This window comes from Rhinichthys klamathensis, unplaced genomic scaffold, assembly GCF_029890125.1.
Source record: "Rhinichthys klamathensis goyatoka isolate OS25496 unplaced genomic scaffold, OSU_Roscu_1.1 h1tg000032l_1, whole genome shotgun sequence".
Classification (NCBI taxonomy): domain Eukaryota; kingdom Metazoa; phylum Chordata; class Actinopteri; order Cypriniformes; family Leuciscidae; genus Rhinichthys; species Rhinichthys klamathensis.
The window spans coordinates 2,071,065-2,094,439 of NW_026606581.1; the positions used below are offsets into that span (position 1 = coordinate 2,071,065).

At 36.9% G+C, this 23,375-nt stretch overlaps 1 protein-coding gene across 1 annotated transcript in view; it reads right to left on the reverse strand.

Annotated features, from left to right (window-relative positions):
• Positions 1–301: 301 nt before the first annotated feature.
• The window catches only part of zgc:174356 (uncharacterized protein LOC100137120 homolog), a 41,704-nt gene continuing 18,630 nt past the window's right edge, over positions 302–23,375 (reverse strand). Inside the window, exons 4-7 of the mRNA XM_056245541.1 lie at positions 22,481–22,619; positions 20,010–20,093; positions 15,686–15,842; positions 302–463 (exon numbers count right to left, since the gene is read on the reverse strand). Coding sequence (XP_056101516.1) covers positions 412–463; positions 15,686–15,842; positions 20,010–20,093; positions 22,481–22,619 — 432 coding nt within the window. The 3' untranslated portion in view covers positions 302–411. The remainder of the gene's footprint in view (positions 464–15,685; positions 15,843–20,009; positions 20,094–22,480; positions 22,620–23,375) is intronic.

A 23,375-nucleotide genomic window follows, 5' to 3' on the forward strand; every position in this document is an offset into this window, starting at 1 on the left:
GAAGTGTATTTAATTGTCAAACAATTTCAGGATTCTACCCTGTGTCAGTCTAATTGTGGTGAATGGCGTATCAGGCAGCGATTCTCATTTACTTTTTTCCAATTCTGGATTTGACCTTTTACCATTCTCATTTTATTAAGAGGTTATCAATGCTTTCTCACCACATGCTCAATCAGACTTCACTGCATTTCAGCTCACGAAACAACTCAAGAAAAGTCTTTGCTGCATGAAATCATTCTGTAGTTTGATATTTATTATACAGTACTTACATATATTACAAATGAAAAAAAAAAATAAAAAATTCCCTGGATGCAGAATCATTTAGTTGGACATTTAGAGAAGATCAGTTTGTCACAGAAAAGCGTCCAATATGGATCCACTTTGTGCTGGAAGAATTACCCAGGAGGAGATTCAGTCTGAAAGCACAAGGCGAGGATGAGTGGCGGGCATCTCGCTAATCCACCTAAAATCCAACAAAGAGACATGTCACAATAAGAGGAGTTGCCACAAAACAAAAGAACTCGACACTTCCTTGGCAACGTATTTCTGTTCTTTGTTTAAACCATCCCCCCAGTGATTTAACCCTCATGTTTTGTGAGAGGATTTTCTTTTCCACAAAAAAGCTAGTTTTTCGCATTGAATTAAAATCTACTGACTTTGCTCACACAGGGTACAACAACTTGCCAATTGTTTTTGTTTATAATTTTTTTACTTTTTGGAGATTTTTTTTTTCAACCTGTTATACTTGTTATACTAGTGTTCCCTGACCAGCATACACAAAATTGCTTATAAATCTCTCGCTATGCTATGTTATGTTATTACCAAATAGTAGATTCAGTCTTTTTAGACTTTTTGACCAAAAGATTGAATACAAAATTTGTGATATAATATAGCATAATTAGAGATTTACAATATTTTTTAAGGCCAGGAAAACCAATATCATGCTATATATAATGAAACCATATGAGAGGAAATGCATCATTTTCAACAACAAAATAAGAGGACAAAATAAAATATATAAAATAGCAGCAATTAAAAAAAATACAAGAAGCTACTATTAAAGTGCCCCTATTATGCTATTTTAAAGTTTCCTAATGTTGTTTTGGAGTCTCCTACAACAGGTTTACATGCATCAAAGGTAAAAAAAAAAAAAAAAAAACGGTTTAATTTCCTCATAATATACATTTGCACATCATCACATTTTCAATGATTCTCAAATGACTCGTCAGATGAATCAATCTCTCTAAATCCCTCCTCTCCGTGAGCTACTCTGCTCTGATTGGCCAGACAGCTCAGTCTGTTGTGATTGGCTTACCGCATAGTGCGCGCATCCGTCGAAAACAAAAATGGCCATTGCCATAACAACGTCAGCTCTGCTTGTCCTGAGGCTTCCTACACCGTAAACTAAAGACCGTAACGAACAATGACGTCGATTTTACCATATCAATCTGAGCCGGGGGCAACCGTCCTCCGCTGCGCATCGGACGGTTCACGCCTCGCCGTCGTCCATTAGTATACCTGACAATGGACACCTCGTCGGGCATTAACCCTTACATACATTGCACTTTCAGATTTAAAACTTTGCAGGATGTTTTCATTCACTTACACTACATGAAAGGTAATTTAAAAAAATTCCATAATAGGGGCCCTTTAATATGATTTATTGCGTATCACTTTTGAACATTAGGTGGCGCTATTACCAAATTGATAGGGTGTGGTCAGTGTGAGGTGATAATGACAATGATATTTGGTGTCAATATGCCAAAGGCTTGCAAGATACAGCCTCAGAATCAGCTTGGCACCATGCCATCAAATTTGAGAACGGTATCTAAAAGCTTTTAATAACTCGCTCGAAAAAGTAGTTTTTAAAAAAAAAATCTAAATGGCAGACTAGTGTTCGTCTAGAGCCAAGGAATCAGAGGAAAAAAATATTTCTAGTCCTTGTGGTTCAAATGTTATTAGCATAAATGTAAGTGCAACTTTGGACAGTTGGTGGCACTAGAGGGGTTGAGTTAGAGACTCCAAAATTGCGCTGGTTAATGTTCAGACTGTCCTCTATCTGTGTGCCAAATTTCATAATTTTGCCGCAAACGTTTCTAAGGACTGCCATAGACTTCAAGAGCAGAAGAAGAATACTAACAGATACATAAGGTGTCTTCGCACCTTCAGTGCTTGGTTGTCCCCTAATAATAACAACTTGTTGTATGTGTAATTCAGTGTTGGCTTAGGAATGGCACCAGGCCACCAGGTGTCATAAATAGGCCATTCATAATTCACATGAAGATTTAAGCATTGTCAAGGGCAAACTAAAACTAAAGCCTCTGTAGCTTTCACTATAGTGACTATAGCTCAATGGGAAGAGAGGTCACATGTTTCATTTCCTAGTTTGATTGCATTCATAAGTAGCTTTGAATAAAAGTGTTGGCCACATGCATAAATGCAACTGATATACTGTATGTTTTCCACTGGTTTTGCCCTCTAATTCCTGCAAAGGTCTACTTGCATTACTGATTAGTATTTTCATTGAATAGATTTTAATGTAGTTTAATTAGGATCTTTGTATATTTGGAATGTAACTAAATGGAATATTTTATGTTTTTGTGTTGAGGTTTTTTATGTAAATAATAATTAATATTAAATAAAAAATACTACTAATAATATTAATGATTTTTAAAGTAAATTCGTCATTATTAAATAAACCATACATGTAACATTTATGTACAATATATGAATATAGTAATATTAAATAATATTACAAATATAAATGTCTTATATGTTTTATTAAAGAAATTATTCATATTAAAATTTTATAGTTTTAGGTAACATTTTAAATAACTTTTTTATTTATATTTCGGTAAAACTTTACAATAAGGTTGTATTTGTTAATAATTAATGGGCTAGTTAACATTAACGAAAAACATCTGTATATGGCATGATATATACTAAATACATTCAATAGTGCATCTTAATATAAATAGCTGCTGAATTCTTTTAGCATTAGTTTATTCATTATCCATAAACATTATCCATGGATCCACTATCCATAAACGAGATTGGACAAAGAACACAGGGCTTATAAACACAAGGTAATAAAGGGAGAAACAGAACAGGTGTGGGGAACTAATTAACAACCATAGAAACAAACCAATGCCGTGTCAAAGAGAACAAAGGAGACTGGAACTAGAATAAAACCAAAACAGAACATACACATGACATTTAATGTTAACAAATTCTATTACAAATATTATTAGTGATGGGTTAGGGGGTTGAATTGAGGAAAGGTGTGCTATTCGTTTTCTTTTTGCCACTAGATATGGAAAAATCCCATAGACTTACATCAAAAGAAGGACCTGAGCCTTACATAATAACCAGAAATCAGTAACCACTCAGAATATCCTTAGTAAAAACACTTAGAACACCAGAATATCCTTAGTAAAAACACTTAGAACACCGTAGCAACTGCATAACAATGCCTACAACACCCTAGTATTGTTTCCTTTACGCAATATAAATATGTAGTTAAATGTACACTATGATACTATATATTTGTATGTTTCTTGTTTGAAAGTACATCTGTAAAAGTAAAGTGTTACGACATCCAGGAGAAACCAGGTTGAAGCGATTTCCACAAAAGGAGATACTAATGGAGAGAATGCCTGGATTTCAAGCTAGTAAATAAGTGCTATCCATAAATTTGACTAATACTTTTGACAGCAACAGCTGGGTGAATTAGTCTTTTGCTTGCAACTCGCAAACATGCAATCAGAGAAGCACTTTTTCCCATTTTCAGACACATTAATCTAAGTCCATCTCCATATCCTAATAAATATTCTAGGTTTGCTTTTCCAGGCATGAGCATATGAGAATGAGCATAATAGTTTTTTAATTCTAGTACGGGTCAATAATAAATATGCAGAAGCCATTCCCTCCTCATGCAATCTCGAAAAGAGACTTTAACAATACAGTGCTTGAATGACACTAATTAAAGTGCTGATTCTGCGGAGGGTTCGAGTGCACTGCAGTGTGGACAGATAATTGTTGTTGTCAGGCGAGTGCAGGTGTGTCACGCGGCTCAGTCTGAATGCATTTGGCTTTTGGCAGACAGTGAGATAGGCCTTTATTTTCATGCTTAATGAGAGAGTGCAGGCGCTAAACAGTGGTCACTGGCATTGCCATTTTCCCATAGTTTTGTTGAACCGCGTTGTCTGAGCCATACTGAGGCTGAATAGGACACTAATTGCAAAATTGTATCAGAAATGTTCATTTCAGCACATTCAAAATTACAGTCGTATTGAGAAAGAGTGAGGGAAACTGTTGCTTTGTTTGTTTTAAGGTGCAGTAAATGATTTCTGAGAAACGTTGAAACTGGATTGAACCGAGCAGCAAAACACACTTGTGTATGACACACAATCAGTAGTATGTCCACTCATGATGGGGGAGGAGACAGAGTGAGCAAGAGGGAGATTTGAAGAAGGACTGTAGAAAGAGATGACTGAGAGGCATTACAAAAGAGAAAATGTCAGAGGAATATCACTGGAAAAAGAAGTGTTATGATCAGACAAGAGCTTTAATATTGGAAAAGCTTTAGAGTGCTGGACAGACCAAAGCGGGAAGGCCTGAAAACGGACGCAGAGGTTGAGTTGTTTCTGCTCCATACGCGAGTGTTACGGGTCGTACAATAAAGACGGTGTTGACGTGAACTTTTGCAGTTGGTAAAAGGAAACCAGCCCCAGCCGACAGATCACCAAAGACACAATCCTGAGTTCCACAAGAAGTATAATTTATTTAAGGTGGTATTAAGGAGCAATGGCTTCAGCGTGCCCCATGGCCAAAATAATAAACAAAATAGACTTGTATAAATTACCTAATCAGAGAATAAACAAAATTACAAAGAAACTTCCCTAACTCCCTATAAAAAAAATCACAAACAAAGGCAAAATAAATGGCAGGACAACCCTACGCTCCTAAAACATAAGAAAGAACTGAATTAAATCATCACAAACAAACGAACATGATCAACAGAAGGTTTTTGGGATCTGCCGACAGGAGGAGGAATCCGTAGCTCTTCACGCCACCAGGCCAACGCCTGAATGAGCTCGACATCTTCGATTAGCGCCGCCCTTTTAAAGCGACCAATCAGGCTCCTCCGACGGCAGCCAATCCCTGCACTCATATACAAAACAACAACCCACACAAAACAGATACCGAGGATCGTAACAGCGAGTAACATTGGTTTTGCTGTGTTTCACAGAACCGAGATTGCTATTGTTAGTGTTAGCTAGCAGGGGCGGATTTAGTGATTTGGGGCCCCCAGGCAAAATATAGGAATGGTGGCCTTTACCAACACATACACTTGGATCATTCATGAGGTTTTCTCTGTTGTGATGCTCGCTGCTGCACGGCGGTGTCCCATAGTTGTTACATTTTTCTAAATTGTTCATGTCTACATGTTATAAAGGCTTTTATTCTTGTTTTAGATCCCGAAATAGCAACAGTAGGCGATATGGTGAAATCACACATGAAACTATCCGAGAAGAACTAACCAGGCGTGGTGTGGCTTAGAATTGTTATATCATTTTCACCCCAGTGCAGTTACTGTATTCACATTTAAACAGTTTATAACAGTATTAGCGTCAGTTGGACGTTGGGGTAATTTTCACTGCGCAACTCCCAATAACGCAAAGCTGTAATTCGAAACTTTAAAATACACTCTTGCTTGTATTTACTCTTGTGTATTGTATGTACATTTTTTGTTATTTCTTGTGGTTCGTTCGTCATCTTCACTTTAGCATTATTTTGCATTATTTTGCTTCGCTTCAGCTATGATAAAGAGACATCCACTCAAGCAATTTGCGTTTTCAGGCCCAAGATGTCATAGTCGTGTAAATGAAGGCCAAAATGCATAAAAAGTCTTATGTTTTTAGTTGAAAACGGTGCCGTGTAAATGGCCTTACATGGCCTTTAAATAGCCTTACAATTATTCTATCAAAATGCTTTCATTCTATTTAATTTCTGCACATTTGGAATGTTAGTCAATGCAAGGTTTAAAATGTACCCTGTGTGGCTTCTGATTTTGCCCTGGTTGACAGGTTCATTTGAGGCACTGGGCCATAACCTACACCTGCAAAACTTCCACGCTGTTTGTTTGGCTGAGAAAAAGCATAATTATTCATGACGAAAATAGAACAACAAGCAAAGTCTCAGGGGTCTTGCATATTTAAATGCAGCCGTGCAAAAGCCCTCCTCTCTGCATTCAAAATTGCGCATACTCATCCCGTGTCTGTCCAATAAAGTTAAGAGTCATCAAACATTAATCTTAACAACGTTCTGCAATGTGAATTGACTTTTGAGACATGAAAAATGGCTGCTTTACAAAACCTGAGGTGCAGATGTCAAAGCAGTGTATATTTTGGCCACAGCCCTCACAAATCTCTTTTATAATCTCCAGGCTGGAACTCATCGTCATTATAGATTCAGAGCACAAAGCAACACTCATTTTCATGGTGCCGCCATGGTAACCAGACACACAATTTACTCCAAGGGGCTCAACACTGTACTTCCCTCTAGGCTAACGCCAATACACATTTCTTCAGTAGAACCGATAAATAAATAAACAATTAAAACAAGAGGAATGTATTGACCAACTGCCATGGACGTTTTAGCTTCAAGCTCTGCAATAAAGGTCCAACCTGTGGATTTGTTTTCAATGAATAACAGAATAAATGCAGTTTAAATGATCACAGGAGGTTTAGCAAAACTCCATGTTTGGTTTCACATGTCAGTCATGTCTACCTGAAACTATTCTGTATCATGCCGCTGCCAGTATCTCATAGGCTCATCAAGAAAGACTAGGCTCAACAAATACAATGCAGACACAAATGCAAAAATATATTCAACTAAAAAATATTTCACAATTTTACTGTATTTTAGTAAGTTTGAAAGTTGATACTTTCAAAAACGAAAAAAATCTACCTCCAAACTTTTGATCAGTAGTGCATGTTTTTACACATACAATATACGTATGCATATTTGTGTGAATGAAGTATGAAAAACTATCCTTCTTGCACCTCTCTAAAATACAAATGTGAGAAAAAGGCTTTCTGCCAGGTTTTGCCTGGATGAGCAGCAAAACATCTTTAGCAGGTTCTGAATTCTTAATGAGTTTTACCTTACACTCTACCTCACACTCTACATTATGGATGACTGAAAAAAACAAGATGTCTTAAACATCTTGGCACATTATTGTGCCACAATTACAATCATACCACTCCAACACTTTGAAAAAATAATGCTGTACATACAGTGAAGCTGCATCAACAGCTTTTGTTACATACTTTCAATTATAAAAGAAAAAATGTCTTTGTTTCCCCCTGTCTGTTCATCATATAAAGTCTTTTCAGAAGACTTACTGTAGATGAACTGCTAGATTTATATGGATTACATGTATTATGTCTTTATGAAGCGTGCAGATGTTGGTTAAAATGATCCCAACGACTAAAAATGCTGAATTACATTACATTTTCAACTAAAACCTGAACACTTTTTATGCATTTTGGCCATTCATTTACATGACAATGGCTTTTTGGGGGCTTTTTGCTTTGCGCGAATTATGGGTCAATTATCATTGAAAGGCTCGCTCTATGAACGCAATACGTTAAAAAAGTGTCACAATGAGATGACATTAATCGACTCACCCTTCAACCATCGAACATTAAAATGAAATTTAAAAGTTTAAAAGAATCAACAAGGTACTTTCAACAGACCAAAAATAGCCCCATAAGCGCGAGTCTTTCGTTAAATATCACTGTAGTAGGCACATATATATCTGTATTGTATAACACGCCTTAATCAAAAATGTTCATTAACTTCAGCATTACGTGATACTATATCAAAGTGATTTCCGTCATTTTGACAGATTATAAATTGCATTTACCTGTGAAAACAAACCTGGAAAGAGACGTGAGGATTTGAGGAGAATAACGAGAGATTCTTTGTGCATTCCAGTGAATTATTAATGGAATATCGGAAATTAAATTCGGGAGAACAGACCACAAATGTGCCGTACATGTTGTCCTTTTTCATACTTTTACAGCGGATTGCAAAGGAAAAAAAGAAAATCATCATGAGGAAAAGAAAGCAGCGACTAAAAAGAGCTCTTTCCATAGATATTCTTGTTATAACATGTTACGTTGAAATACCAAGTATAACGTTATTCTAATGATGTCTGAAAATAAATCATGAAGGAAAATTGACGGATCCGCTTTATTTGTAGGGCAACCTTATGATTTGAAATGATTCGTTTCAGCCTTTTTGAATGGAAGTTCCCCAAACCGGAAGTGCCACCCATAATTCAAAACGCAGTAAGGTCGTCAGGAATAAGGTGGATAGGCGCGTAGTGTTTCTTTACAAAGGGACATCGCCAACTACTGGCCTGGCAGCAGAATACAACCCTTTTTTTGTGATCCATGTGAACGGGGATCGTTGTCGTCTGTACCCGAAAAACGCAAAGGAAAAACTTTTTCCGTATTTAGTACATCGCTGTCGTGTAAATGTACCTAACACTGGTCAAACAGAAACCTCATGTGACACAGGCTTTAAAACCTTTTTTCTTTTTTTCTTTTTTCAAAGAATGAATGCCCATTTTGTATCTTCAGGTCGCTTAAATAACACATCCGTCCTGCCTCAAATGACACATCATTGGTCTCTCACGTCTATGTGGTACTACGTCACCAAAATGTGGAGGAGGCTTAGGGTGACAGAGCCATTGTGAGGATTTGATGAATTATAAAATCCAACCTTGTTTTGCATCTGTGTTGAGTCATGTGCCACTCTCTCCAAACAGTACAGCTCTAGTTACGATGTTTGAGCAGATATAATCACATTCGAAATCCTGAATATGAGGCCAGAGATGAAGGAGAAAGAAAGAGGGCCTAAGCGCTTAAATACAAAAAAAGACTGTTTGAAGTTAGATTTTAACAGACAAGCCCTTCGTAGTCCCGGTAATTGTGGAGTGTAATGAGAGAGAGGGTTTGATGGATGGATTAAGACTGGTCTTAAGTCTGCAGTCTCCAGAGTCCCTGTGTAAACTCAGATTTGAGTCAGTGGCACCAAAGAGGCAGACTGCGCTTACTCACCCACCCGGACTCTGTCATTACTTTTTCTTTTATTCCTCCTCAGACTCATCAATATTCCATAGGGTCAGGTATCATGCACTCTGCAATTCCTCCTCAGTTTGACTGACATCCTCAGACGTGCACAAGCACACACACACACAAAATAAAAATGTCACTTAAGGCTGAGATGGAACTGTGGTGATGCTCTTGGCACTGATGATGATGAAAATATAACTAGTGGTTTGTCAGATTTATCCAATCAATCTGATAGTTTACTTTGCTGGATATAGCAAATGATTGCAAAATGAATGTGTTAAACAAGATTAATGATGTATGCTTAATTTCACAATAAGTATGCAATTAAAAATGTTAATCTATTGATAGCCCTAATATATTGCCACACGTCTGTGCAGGCAGACAGATGAAGAGGCAGATGAATAAAGTCCAATGCGAAATTGAATAATAATAGTCAAAAACAGGCAGCATTCCAAACGGGTAGTAAAACACACCATAAGCGTAAACGTGACCGGACAAAAAACAGAGGAAAAGGAGGAACTTAAGTACTGACACAGTGAAAGGTAATTAACGAGACACAGCTGAAACAAACCAACTCATAATGACGGTGACCATGGTAACAAAGGAGTGGCGGGAAAATCAAATGTCCATGTTTTCCCAATGAGCCCCCATGCTTAAATTCACTCGACGCAAATAAAAAAGCAACGCGTCAAAGGGTGTAATTTGAGTTTTCAGAAGATGGCCTGCAATTTATGATTGGACACATATCATTTCCTAGCAGGATAATGGATTAAGTATGGATTAAGGAGCGTATGTCTTCCTCTGAATTGCACAGGTTTAATAGTGCTTGGGACGCAGAGGAGACTGCCCGACCCTGAGCGGGCACTGCCTCTGGGAACAGCCCATTAGTGGTGTAATTACAGCTTGGGTGTGATAACCACGCTACACTTCACTACCCACCACACACAGGCTTTATTGCAGGTGTACATTACTTAATGCCTTCATTACCAAAGACAATCACTTAATTATATAGTCTGAGGAAGAACATCAAATGCACGTCAGAATCAATTTGAAGGCTGATAATGGAGGCGGTGGAGTTGTTTATTGCCAACCTGACAAGTGCTCTGCTAGATCAAAGCTTTTCGAGGAACCCCTTGAAAGGGATATTACTGTGATTGTGCATAGCAGGTTATCTTTTTTTCATCAATGAACTAAATATGCTAGAGATAAAATGCAGACTGCACAGATTCAGTCCGTAAACTTAGGGATTTCACGGGATTAGAATATACTTTCATACTATTTATTTTCTTTTTCTTGTCAAATGTTTGAAAGAAGGAAGATTAAAAAATTTGATAATAATTTGGGAATTATTATTACAATTTAAAATAGCTGTGCTCTATTTTAGAAACATTATTTCCTGTGATGGCATAGTTGAATTTTCAGCATCATTACTCCAGTCTTCAGTGTTAGATTTGGTGCTATGTTCTGCTTAATATGTTTGTGGAAACCATGATAGGTTTTCTGATGAATAGAAAGGTTTAAAAAAAGAAATGGAGTTTGCACTTTATTTTACAGTATATGCACTTACGTGTACTTACCTAAGAAAGTACTGGTAATATGAGGTAATGGGTTAAGGTTAGGTTTAGCTGTAGGTTCAGGGTTAGTACCTGGTTATTACCCAGTTATTACCCAGCAATTACTATGTTAAGTACATAGTAAGTAGATGGGGAACAGGACTGTAAAATAAAGTGTTACTGAAATGGAAATCCTTTGTAACAATGGTAAAGTCTTTACTGTCACTTTTGATCAATTTAATACATCCTTGCTGAATAAAAGTATTAATTAAAGTATTAATCTTACCCACCCCAAACTTTTTCAACAGTACTCACCCCCGTGCCGCTTTTATGAAACATGATATAGAATATTTTGAAAGTCCAAACTACACTAGATACCACTGATTTTAATTGTATGGACAAAAGGAAGGAAACTGATACATTATTTAAAATATATTTTTGTGTGTTTAATGTGATTTAACATTAAAATGACTATTATTTTTTCTATAACTTTACATAACTCTTTATTTTGAGTTCATGTACTTTTGTACTTTTGTTAATGTATGCATTTTGAAGATGCTTTTATTCAAAGTAACTTATATTTGCCTTAAAGGTGTACATTATATCACTTTATGCTTTCCCTGGAATTCGAGCCCATGACCTTGATGTTGCTAGTAGCACCGTGCTCTAATGTAACATAATGTAGTCAGGTTGAGTATGAGATATTAATGTGTTTTGATAGACCTAGCCCATCTGTCCATAATGGCAAATGGAAAGACCATTACATAAAGAGCATTTATCAAGAGCCATCACTACCATCACATTATTGTAATGCACATTATTGTAAAACAGTGCTCTATTATGTTAGAAGAAAGTGTTTGATAAACAAACAAGGCATTTAATTCTACAGTCTTAGACCCTCAAACCAGCACAAACTCCAGTGTGGCCACGCTTAACTACCTTAAAAGGGAATTGTCATTTCTATAATACTGATATCACCAAATAAGGACTGACCTTTAAAGCACTCCAGATTATTTAGCTTTTGAAAACATTAAGCAACTATTTAAATCTCGACCTCTATCTCTGGATTGACTTTAGACCTGTAGTGGTCACATCACAGGTGGGACATGTGGAGAAGTGGAAGTGTATTAAGCTCATCCCTCTCTCATTGTAAATACTGAAGAATACGCTAGTGATGGATCAATATCTAATTTGCCATCCTCTGTATTTCTCCACATGACAAATGCAAGTACTTATGTTATGCTATTAGCACACAATGTCATGCTCATCTTCCCCAACTAAATAAAAATCAAACCAGTGGAGATGCAGACATACTTCAAAGTAAAACACATATTAAGCCCACTACAGTACGTAGCATACAATATTAACAAGAACTTTGCATTAAAAGATCACATTAATTACCGTTATCATTTGAAACTGTAAATTATTAAGTATGATAAACAATTTTGCTGCCATGTTGATTTGGCAATTGATTTCCAATCATTTCCGATGATTTCATTTTCGGATCTTAAAGCGAAACAAGTTAAAGGGATAGTCCACCTGGTATTACATATTTTGAAGAATGTTGGTAACCAGTTTCAGTTCTTTTTCACTTCAATTATATATTTTTTGTCCATACAATGGAAGTCAGTGGAAAGCAAAAGTGTTTGGTTACCAGCATTCTTTAAAACATGTTCTTTTATGCTTTGCAGATGAAAGAAATGCTGACAGGTTTGGAACAACATTAGGGTGAGTAAATTATGACAGAACTTTGGACTATCCCTTTAAGAACCACTGGGATATACTACTGTATACCCAGCCTGTTCTCACGTAAATGCGTCTCCATAGCACGCATTGTGTATTGTCGTGCAATTTATACGCGAAAATTAGTTTTTACGTGCATATGATACGCAGTTTTCGCGTGCATTTGATACACAGTTCACTTGCGTGTAATACACACACACCCCACACCACACCCAAACGTATAATACATACGCACCCCACACCACTACTAAACCTACCATAACCAACCCATGCGTATCCTATGCAAGTAAAAACTAATTTTCGCATATAAATTACACTATAAACACACTGCGTGCTATACAGACGCATTTAGTGTGATCGGGTGGGTATACCACAGAAGAACATAATGAGCCTGGGACAGTGTTCCTGGTTGCCCACCAGATTTACATTTATGCATTTGGCAGAGACTTTTATCCAAAGCGACTTATATACATTCCATTTCAAAGTACACATTTTTTTAATTCGTATTTAAATAAATTCTTATTATTTCTTTCCCTGGGAATCGAATCCATGACCTTGGCGTTGCAAGCACCAACAATCTACTGTTTTAGCTACAGGAAAGCTGATGACACCAGATGACAACCCTTATTCGGTAGGAAGGTAATTCAAATATTTATGAAAGACAATGCGGTTCAATCTGTTTATTTGAGTATCTTATTAACCAGCTATTAAAATAATCATTTGTTTTCAGTATTTCCAATTGAACTACGGCTCCATTTGTCACTACCTTAAAAACAATTATTAAATACAATTATCCCAGACACTAAGCAAGCAATTAAGATTAAAATTAGACCATAACTGTGATTCCCATTTGACCATAAGGGTTGCCATGCCAACAATCACACTGTATTTCTGAGGCACTATTGTGAATTGTGGAAGCAAACAATAGGAGAACACTGATCATGACATTTAATTGAAAAACAAATTAGCCAGTATTTTAAATAATATTATTATAATGAATATTATGTAGCTGCACGACATCTGTTCAAATGAACATTTATGTATGCATGCATTTACGTTTGCTTTTAAATATGTGCCAGCCTGAGCAGGAGGGCTTCCCCAACTGTGCCTTGGTTCCTCCCACGGGTTTTGCCTCATCAAGTTGGCTTGTTCACTGGGGGTTTAAGGCACTATTCCTTGTAAAGCTTCTTTTTGAAAAATAAGTATTGTGAAAAGATCTATACAAATATTTGAATAGAGCTGTTCAGGTTGTAGTCCTAATGTATCCCTTTCAAATACTGAATAGATGGGCTAATATGAATGTTTGAAAACAGCCCCAACACTACTGCCTGCTTTAATAACTGATGTGTACTTAAGCAACCATAGCAACGTTTTAGGTTACAATTCATGTTGTAGAACAAACATATATACACTCACCAGCCATTTATTAGGTACAGCTAGTACCAGGTTGAACTCTCTTTTGCCTTCAGAACTGCCTTAATTATTTGTGGCATAGATTCAACAAGGTGCTAGAAACATTCCTCTGAGATTTTGGTCCATATTGAGATGACAGAATCACGCAGTTGTTGCAGATTAATCGGCTCCACAGCCATGATGCAGATCTCCTGTTCCGCCACATCCCAAAGGTGCTCTATTGGATTGAGATATGACAGTAGAGGCCATTTGAGTATAGTGGGAAACTCATTGTTCATGTTCAAGAAACCATCTTGAGATGATTTGAGCTTTGTGACGGCGTGTTATCCTGCTGGAAGTAGCCATCAGAAGAAGGATGGACATGGTCAGCAACAATACTCTGATAGGCTGTGGCGTTTAAGCAATGCTCAATTGATACTAAGGAGCCCAAAGTGTGCCAAGACATACCATTACACCACCAGCACCAGCCTGAACCGTTTATGCAAGACAGGATGGATCCATGCTTTCATGTTGTTTACGCCAAATTCTGACCCAACCTCTCACTGGATATTTTCTATTTTTCGGACCATTCTCTATAAAACCTAGAAATGGTTGCGTGAAAATCCCTGTAGATCATCAGTTTCTGAAATACTCCAAAAAGCCCGTCTGGCACCAACAACCATGCCACTGTTCAAACTTACTTAAATCACCTTTCTTCCCCATTCTGATGCTCAGTCTGAACTTCAGTAGATCATTTTGACCATTTGATTTGCTGATTAGTTATATATATACAAATTAACATTATGGCCACATGCCTAATATGCTGTTGATGTGTGTATATATATATATATCCAGCAAAACGTTGCCCAGGGCATCACACACCCTCCACCGCCTTGTCGTCGTCCCACAGTGAATCCTGGTGCCATCACTTCTTCAGGTAAACGGTGCACACATACATGGCCATCCATGTGATGTAAAATAAAACGGGACACATCGGATCAAGTGACCTTCTTCCATTGCTCCAAGGTCCAGTTCCGACACTGCAGGTGTTTTCGGCGGTGGACAGGGGTCTTCATAGGCACTCTGATTGATCTGAGGCTATGCAGCCCCATACACAGCAGAGTTTGATGGACTGTTTGTTGTGACACATTCCTCCCATAACCTTTATTACATTTTTGTGTGACTTGTGCCACCTTCTTTTGGCTTAGACCAGAAAAGATAGCCTTTGTTGCCTTTATGCATTGGGCACCCAGCACCCTGTCGCCGTGGTATGGTTTGTCCCTCCTCGGAAAACTGTCGGTAAATTCTCACCACTACTGACCGGGGGCAGCACACAAGCCATGCCAAGCCATACTCTGACCTTACTATAACAATTCAGCCCTTGTCAGAGGTGTATTCCTGCCCATTTTTTCCTGCATCCAACATGTTGATTACGAGAACTGATTGTCTGCTTACTATCTAATCTACCCAGACCTTAATATGTGGCCTTATTAGGAGATGATCAACCATATTTGCTTCATCCCTGACTGGTCATAATGGTTTGGCTCATCAGTGTACAATTAGAATGATTTCTGAAGGATCATGTGACACTGAAAACTGTAGTAATGGCTGCTAAAAATTATATTTAGCGATATATTAAGGTAGAAAACCATTATTTAGGACTGTAATAATATTTCACAATATTACTGTTTTTATGTATTTTTGGTCAAATAAATGCAGCCTTTGTGAGCATAAGAGAAAGGGTAAGAAAATCTTACCCTCAGTCTCTTTTGAATGGTGTATAAACTAAATAATACAAATATATTACATTTTGCAGTCAGTTTACATATAAAAGAATGATGAGCTTACTGCAAGAGAATGAGCACGATGAGCATGAAGACCGCCATGATGATATAGGGCATCCCAGGAACAGTAGTCAGGGTCAGGGGGTACAGCCCGTTAAAGATCATAGAAGCAATGAGGATGCAGGTCGCTTCCACTGAGGCAGAGAAGGAGAACATGGCACCTGAGGACATCAACATTCAGGTCAATAAAGACATGAAACAGACATCTAGAGAAATTCAGCTGAAACAGACTCAGTTGGCTGTGGGAAATACATTTGAGTCAATTCCTGTTGCATTTTACATGATTAACACAGATTTCTTGGAATATTTTTAAAAGTAAAATATGTATAAAGATAAAAGAAGTGTAAAAAATCTTATGGGCAATTCTTGCACTTCAGTAATATTTCAGCCCCTCTAACTTATTAAAATATCAGTTCATCAAAATACTAATATAATGAGAAGATGATCATTTTAGAAACACAAGTGGGAAATAACAACATACAAAAAGCTTCGATGAACATGCATGAAACGGAAGTTTCAATAGTCTTGATATTGCTGTAAGTGTCAGGGTTCCGTCACTTCTGTCTAGTCTATTTCTTGGTTTTGTGACAGAGCCCTGACACTCCTGTTTTGTCTTTTCTGTGTGCCTTGTTTCATGTGCCTTCGTGTCATTTTTTGTCTTGTACTGTGTAGCACGCAGATTGTGTTTTACACTAGATCTGTTCTTTCATGTTGTCATGTTTTGTGTGAACACGGGGCTTATGAGTGTTCTCATTTGCTGCGTGTTCATGTCTCGTTTTGTGTTAGCACATGGCTTGTGATTTGTTTTACTGGCCATGTGCTTGTGCTTTTGTCATGTTTGGTGTGAGAACATGGCTTGTCATATACGTTTCCTTGTGCCATGTGCTCTCCTGACAATTGTCTAGCCCTTCCCATCTTATAACCTGATTTTTAATCATTTTCCCCACCTGTCCTCCCTACCTGCTTTGCTCTCCCTATTTATTCTCCCTGTGTTTGCAGTCCTGTGCTAGTTCGACGTCGTAACTTTACCCTGTTATGTTCCTATTGTGTTGTCAAGTCAAATCAAGTCAAGGTCAAGGTCAGACCAGATCCAAGTCAGGTCAGAGTCAAGTCAGGTCAGAGTCAAGTCAGGTCAGAGTCAAGTCAGGTCAAAATCAAGTCAGTGTTGTTTTCCTCCTCGGGGTAGTTTTTGTTTGTATTTTGTTTTATTTTTATTATTAATAAAAAGCCCTTGTTTCCAAGTCCACTTGAGTCCTCGCTACTTCCACCTACCCAAAACCTAACAGTAAGATTGAGGGGAAATATTTTAATTAAAGATTAAAAAGGACACTTTTTTTATTTAATTTTTTATAAATAACAGATGTGCACGGATAAATCATTTATAATAAATACTGCAATATTCCATAAAAAAAACAAGAACTGTCCATTTTGATTTTATGGTGACTTGATTGATAAAAAAAATCCCAAAAAGGTGGGTTTTTTGTTGTTTTTCCCAACTTTTATTCAGCATAGAAAAAAATATGAGAATTTACATATATGCAGTAGTCATTTGTACTTATTAATTTAGTTTATGGGGCACAAAGTATTATACTAAAATTCTGACCAAACACCTGTTGTGCAATTGCAATATTGATAGGCTACACGACTTGACACACGCTTTTATCCAAATCACCTACAGAATAGTGCATTAAAGTACATGGGGTCCCTGGGAAATCCAATCGGACAATAGAAAATAATAAATAGCCTTAATGCATGAGGTGGGAAATGTTTTGTTGGATGTTTAAAGCTACAGTCCATAACTTGTGGCACTATAGCGGTTAATAAACAGAACTGCATGAGTCTTGCGGAAGAACATTGTAGCCGGAGCTACTTCTCTTTGTTTATGTTTATGACGAGTCACGCAGGTACCGGCTACTCCGCAGCGGTGCAACCCGAACCAGTCTAAAATAGTCCTAATATAAACAATTATTATAGGTGTACCATAGTGATTCAGAATAAGACAAAAACATGGTTTGGAAAATTGATTCATGATGTAGTCGCTTATTAGATCAATTTTGAACACAAAAAGTTAGAGCCTGCAGCTTTAAAGTCCCCCTGTGGTGAAAATCAAGCTTTTAATGTTGTTTATATGTCTATGTGGTGTTTTTAATATGCATTTTTTAAATGGTTTGTCTTAAAGCATAAGTCAACACCATTGCTGAATATTTTCACCTTAAAACTGTGGCGAACCAAAGACAGTCTCAAAAACGCAGTTTAAAATCGCTGGCGTTTCTGACGTCACAAACTACCTTGTAACCAATCACGTCAACATGTGATCGTCAACAAGTGGATCTCTGAGCTGGTGTGAGTGAGTGGAGGCGGGGCTAATTTGCATATTCATAGAATTGTGGATACTAAATGAAGCAAGGGTGTGGAGTAACATTCAAGCTATTTTAAGCAGGAAAAAAAGTTTAAATGTCATTTTGGTGATCAAAGATGAGTTTTAAGTGATAAAATTATTGACTGCAGGGGGACTTTAAAGTGTATAATAAAGATGGATGGATGGATTATAATAATATTTTAATATTAGTGGAGCCCAAAAATTACCCCTACATTGTAAACATGATTTTTTTTAAGTAGTCAGTCTGTGACCCTCATTTACTAACTGATAAAGATATCTAAACATTTCTGGATAAAACCAGAACCGATTCATTAATATGCGGTGGATGCACCTGAAATTCCTAACCCATGATTTTATCTGAATGAAAGAGTAATGGCCGTGGAAACTGAGGTCTGTGCAGTAGATTGTTGGCATGAATAATGGTTTGATTCACTTTGATAAAATATCTCCCTGAGCTACGCTGAACTTCGTGACTACTCTGACTAACTGGAGCAGAATGAGTCGCGGAGCATCGGGGCAGCCCGTAAGTGCTTGGAACATGCAATACGTATTGATCTTCGCCGAAGCTAGAAGTCGTGTGAGTGCCCCTGAATGACTGGTAACTGCAATAGATTCAGTGACATGCAATCTAAGACACAAGCATTGAAAAGGCTGTCAAAGTGGAAAGGGGCAACTTGCACAGTGAAAACAGTGCATTTATGGATGGACATGGCCTGTCATCACTATGTCCTTTCACAGTTGTATCACTCTTGCATCAACAGAAGTAATGGGAAGAAAGATGTTTGTGTCCACAAACTAAATGGATGTTTCCTGTGGGTTTGGCTTTCAGCGGCATGCTGCGCGAGTGGAAACGAGCCGGTGTGGATATGAATATGAAAGTCTGCTCAAGATGTTGTTTGTTGTTTCTCTGTTCCCCTTGCATTGTTTTCCACTTAGCCGAGTTTGATAATTCTATGATTTTTTTGAGAAAGCCGGTGTTCAGTTTCCCAGTTAATTATGCATACTCCGATGCCTCTCATTAAGGATTTGTGAAAGGACAATGGAGATTAAATCTTGGGCTTTTAGCTATGTTATCATGCAGACACAAATGTCAAAGAAAGTAAAGATTTAGAATAAAAGCATGACTCAAATCAATTCGTCATGGTGAAGGTCAAAACACTTTCCTCACCGTATTTCAGTTCATTTGTGTCGTGTACACATTACGCAAAGGATCATACAAAAAAGCACAGTGATGGCATTATTAGATGGTAATACCATAGTACTGAATTATTACTATATTCATGGTGTTTCCTGTTAGATTCAGAACAATTCATTACCATGGTATCATACAGAAACCACGATTTTGCTGTGGTATTATATTTTTAATAGTTCATGTTTATTAACATAACATAGTGAAACTGTTTTGTTTTGACATTTTTTATCATTTTTATTACCAGTTTTACTACAAATACTATAGTTAAACTATGGTTACTATAACAATGGTAAATATGTGGTCTTACTACACTTTTCACTGGTTCATTTCCAATTCCAAAAGGAAGAAGCCAAAAAAGGTATTTACAAAAAAAAAAGAAAAACATGATTTAAAAATAAGTGCTGTGTCCATATCCTAAAACCATAGTATTACCATTGGTTTTAATATGGTATCAAATAAATAAATACCTTGACGCCATAGCAAAAAAAAAAATCATAATGCTACTATGGTCTCTCCATATTTTACTATGGCACAATTAACCATGGTGTTTCTATAGTAAAACTGTAGTAACCATGTTTTTTGGGCAGATTCATTGGCATTTTCACACCATACTGTACATTCATTTCCAAAAGGACTACTCAAAAAAAAAAAACATGGCAATACCACCATACATTTAGTACTTTCTTGTCTGTTGTGTGTGTGTCTCTCTGAGAGTCTTAGTATGTTTTGTGTGAACGTGAATTTTTAACACGGTACCTTGTTCATCAGGTCCCACGATGGCAGAAGACAAAGAACGAATCACTGCTTGGCTGATACCAGCTGGAGTACCGACTACAGCAACTGCAAAACCACAGGACAAATACCACTTTAGAAAACTGTTAAGATTAATAATAAACCATAATTTATACATAGACCTACATATATAAAACATAGCTTACACAACAAAAACACTACTTAAAGTTACACATAAGCCACAATTAACTAATTTAGTGAGACTAGAAGAATGTAACCAGTTCTGAAGTAAGTGAATCTAAATGGAATATTTAATAATTCATGAGTTTGATCTATATGCATGGAATTCTGCGAGGTAATTGTGATCACAGAGCATGGGCTTTTCCTAATAGCTCAGAATGTAAAGTCACTCGCTCGTCTCGGCAGCCTGATCATGCATGATCAAGAAAAGCAGATCCTCAAGAGAACAAAATGTTTTCTGCATTTGCGTTGATGCGTATGCGGTGAGGTGTATCTGTGCACACGTCCGTGTGTGTGCCGGTTCTGCACACACACCACACATGCGCTGTACTAGCAGAATAGAGGTTATGACTCCCGTGTGCCGCCGCTGTGCCCCTCATTATCGCAGCCAAAAGAAAAGACCAGCATGCAAATTCCACCTTCTCTGGCACTGATTATTCATCAGAGCCGCCACTCATCTCCCTTTAAAAGGCTTTAGTCCGCCACATCGATTAGAATTTCCTAACAATTTCCTCAATCATTTATTTAATTAACAGTATTAACTCTGATCCGGCTGTCTCTCCCTGAGAGTGGCCGCCTTCCACAATGTTATCATTACTTACCACTCTGAGAACTGTTCTTTCCCTTCTGGAACAAGGCATGGAGTTAAGACAGCAGTGAGGATGTGAACCAGAAAAAGTCTGGTCGGTAGACCTTTATTTAATAAAAAAAATTTCAGAGCATTTACCCATTTGACTGTCTTGTTAAAACAGTCAGCTCAAGTGAAGGATGTCAGGCCTCGAGTGGGAAATGTCACATACAGACAAAAGAAATCGACATTGTTTTAGGAAAGAGAGATGTGCTTTGATGCTCGCTGACAGATTGGAAATAGGGTCAGTTGTGTTGTTTATAACCGTCTTGAAATTTCTGAGAGTAAAACCTTACCGTGTACAAACATGTCACAGTAAATCACATTCGCTTCCTTTTACAGTCCTGTTACCCATGTACTTACTATGTACTTATTATAGTAATTATAATTACTGGGTAATAACGAGGTACTAACCCTGAACCTACCCCTAACCCATGTACTTACCTTATATTAGCCAGTACTTTCTAGGTAAGTACACTGTAAGTACAAATAATTACTGTACTGTAAAAGGAAGTGTTACCATGTTTATTTGAATGAGTGAATTATAGTATTTGAATTAAACATTGAGATAGAGAGATGTGTGTGTGAATTACCTGCGTCTATGCTGCGTCTCTCTCTACCAACAATGAAGTTGTGAGTTTAATTCCTTCAAAAACAGCGATGTTACCTCCTTGTTGCTTAAAAATATAATGTAGCGATGTACTTACCTTATATTAGTCAGTACTTTCTAGGTAAGTACACTGTAAGTACACGTAAGTACTGTACTGTAAAAGGAAGCGTTACCTGGTTTTTAAATCTATTTGTAACACATCTCTTTGAATTTATTTGATCAAAAATAGAGTAATATAGACTAAAATTTATAGTCTAAAATAATAGACTAAAACAGTTCTTTTGTGAAATATTATTAGAATTTAAAACAACTGCTTTCTTTTTTAATATATTTTAAAATGTAATTTATTCCTGTTATGGCAAAGCTGAATGTGTCTAAAATGTTGATTTGCTGCTCAAGAAACATTTCTTATTATTTTCAATGTTGAACGCAGTTGTACTGCTTAATATTTTTGTGGAAAGCATGATACATTGTTTTCAGGAATTTCTGATGAATAGAAAGTTCAAAAGAACAGCATTTATTTGAAATAGAAATATTTTGTAACATACATGCCCTCACTATTACTTTTGATCAGTTTAATGCATCCTTACTGAATAAAATTATATATATATATTTTTTTTTATTAGAAAGTAGTGTAATATATCATATTAAAAATAATTCCAGTATTTCACAGGGCTTTTCTTCATTATGATATCAGAGAGTTGACATTTCACCCTGACATTTTTTACTTTACACCCATAGGAAAATATCTAAATGAATTCAGAAAGCAACATGCTTCCAACATGCTTATCATAGAAAATGTGTATTCAAGTTATTTTATGAATTGCATTTTGAATGTCTTTTTGAGTTAATTAACAGGCCTGGACAAAATAAATGAGCATCATCATGACCCTTCTGCAAAATTAACTTGACATAATGATTTTATGGATCATTCTTCATGCACAATATCTTTGCAAGGAGCTGCTTCACTGTGTCAATACATCATTTAAATGAGTCATATGAGTGATGGGAACTTACCAAGGAAGACCATCCATGTGTTGTTTGAGAAGGCGAGTAGGACGTAAGAGGCGATTCTGAACACAGCGCTGAGTTTTGCTAAAGTCATCTCCTTAATACACCTCATCAGCACAGGGAATAGACCCAGCAGACCAAAGCCCTGTCAGAGAGCATCACAGCAGGTTAGATCTGTGCTGGCATGACGCTCAGTCAATTATAACTGAAGCACCCTATTGTAGCCTATTTAAATGCCTTGAAAATGAGCAAAGAATGTAAATGGAACAAAAGCTAAATGGATCCATTATTATCTAATCAGCTATGGGTCATTGTTAGCTTACCCAAATTCATTTCACTTTAAGATCCATGCATGTATAATTAAAAAAAACAACTTTAAAAGCATTAACCATAAATGTAATCCAGAGTCCCTTGTAAAAACTTGAATATTAGCTAAGCCAGCCTATTATACCTGCTGCCAAAATATGAGATAACATTAAAAATATCTATATGGCAGTTTTTCCCCATGGTATCGATGTCAAAATTTTGGTCGATGTATATGTATTTGCCATAATGTTGCTATTCATTTGCAAAAGTGTTCTGAGTGATTTGTAGCTCCTTAGGTGGTTTAGGTGGAGTATTGTTAATATTCGCGGTGGCTTAGAGATATTTGTCTCTTTGAGATATTAGGTCCCCCTCCTACAGTGTAAATCTATGGAATTTTTCACCTGTATTTTATCACCAATTATTTAGGTGGTACTATGATCTATGTATAATTCGAAATTGTTCAAACGATGCTGATGTCGAATAATGTAATATAAAAGTTGCATAATATCACGGCACTACATAAGCACTAGACATTTCTGGGGTTCAGTTTGTATAAAAACAAAGCCCATACATATTTAGATTCTCTCAGATGCGT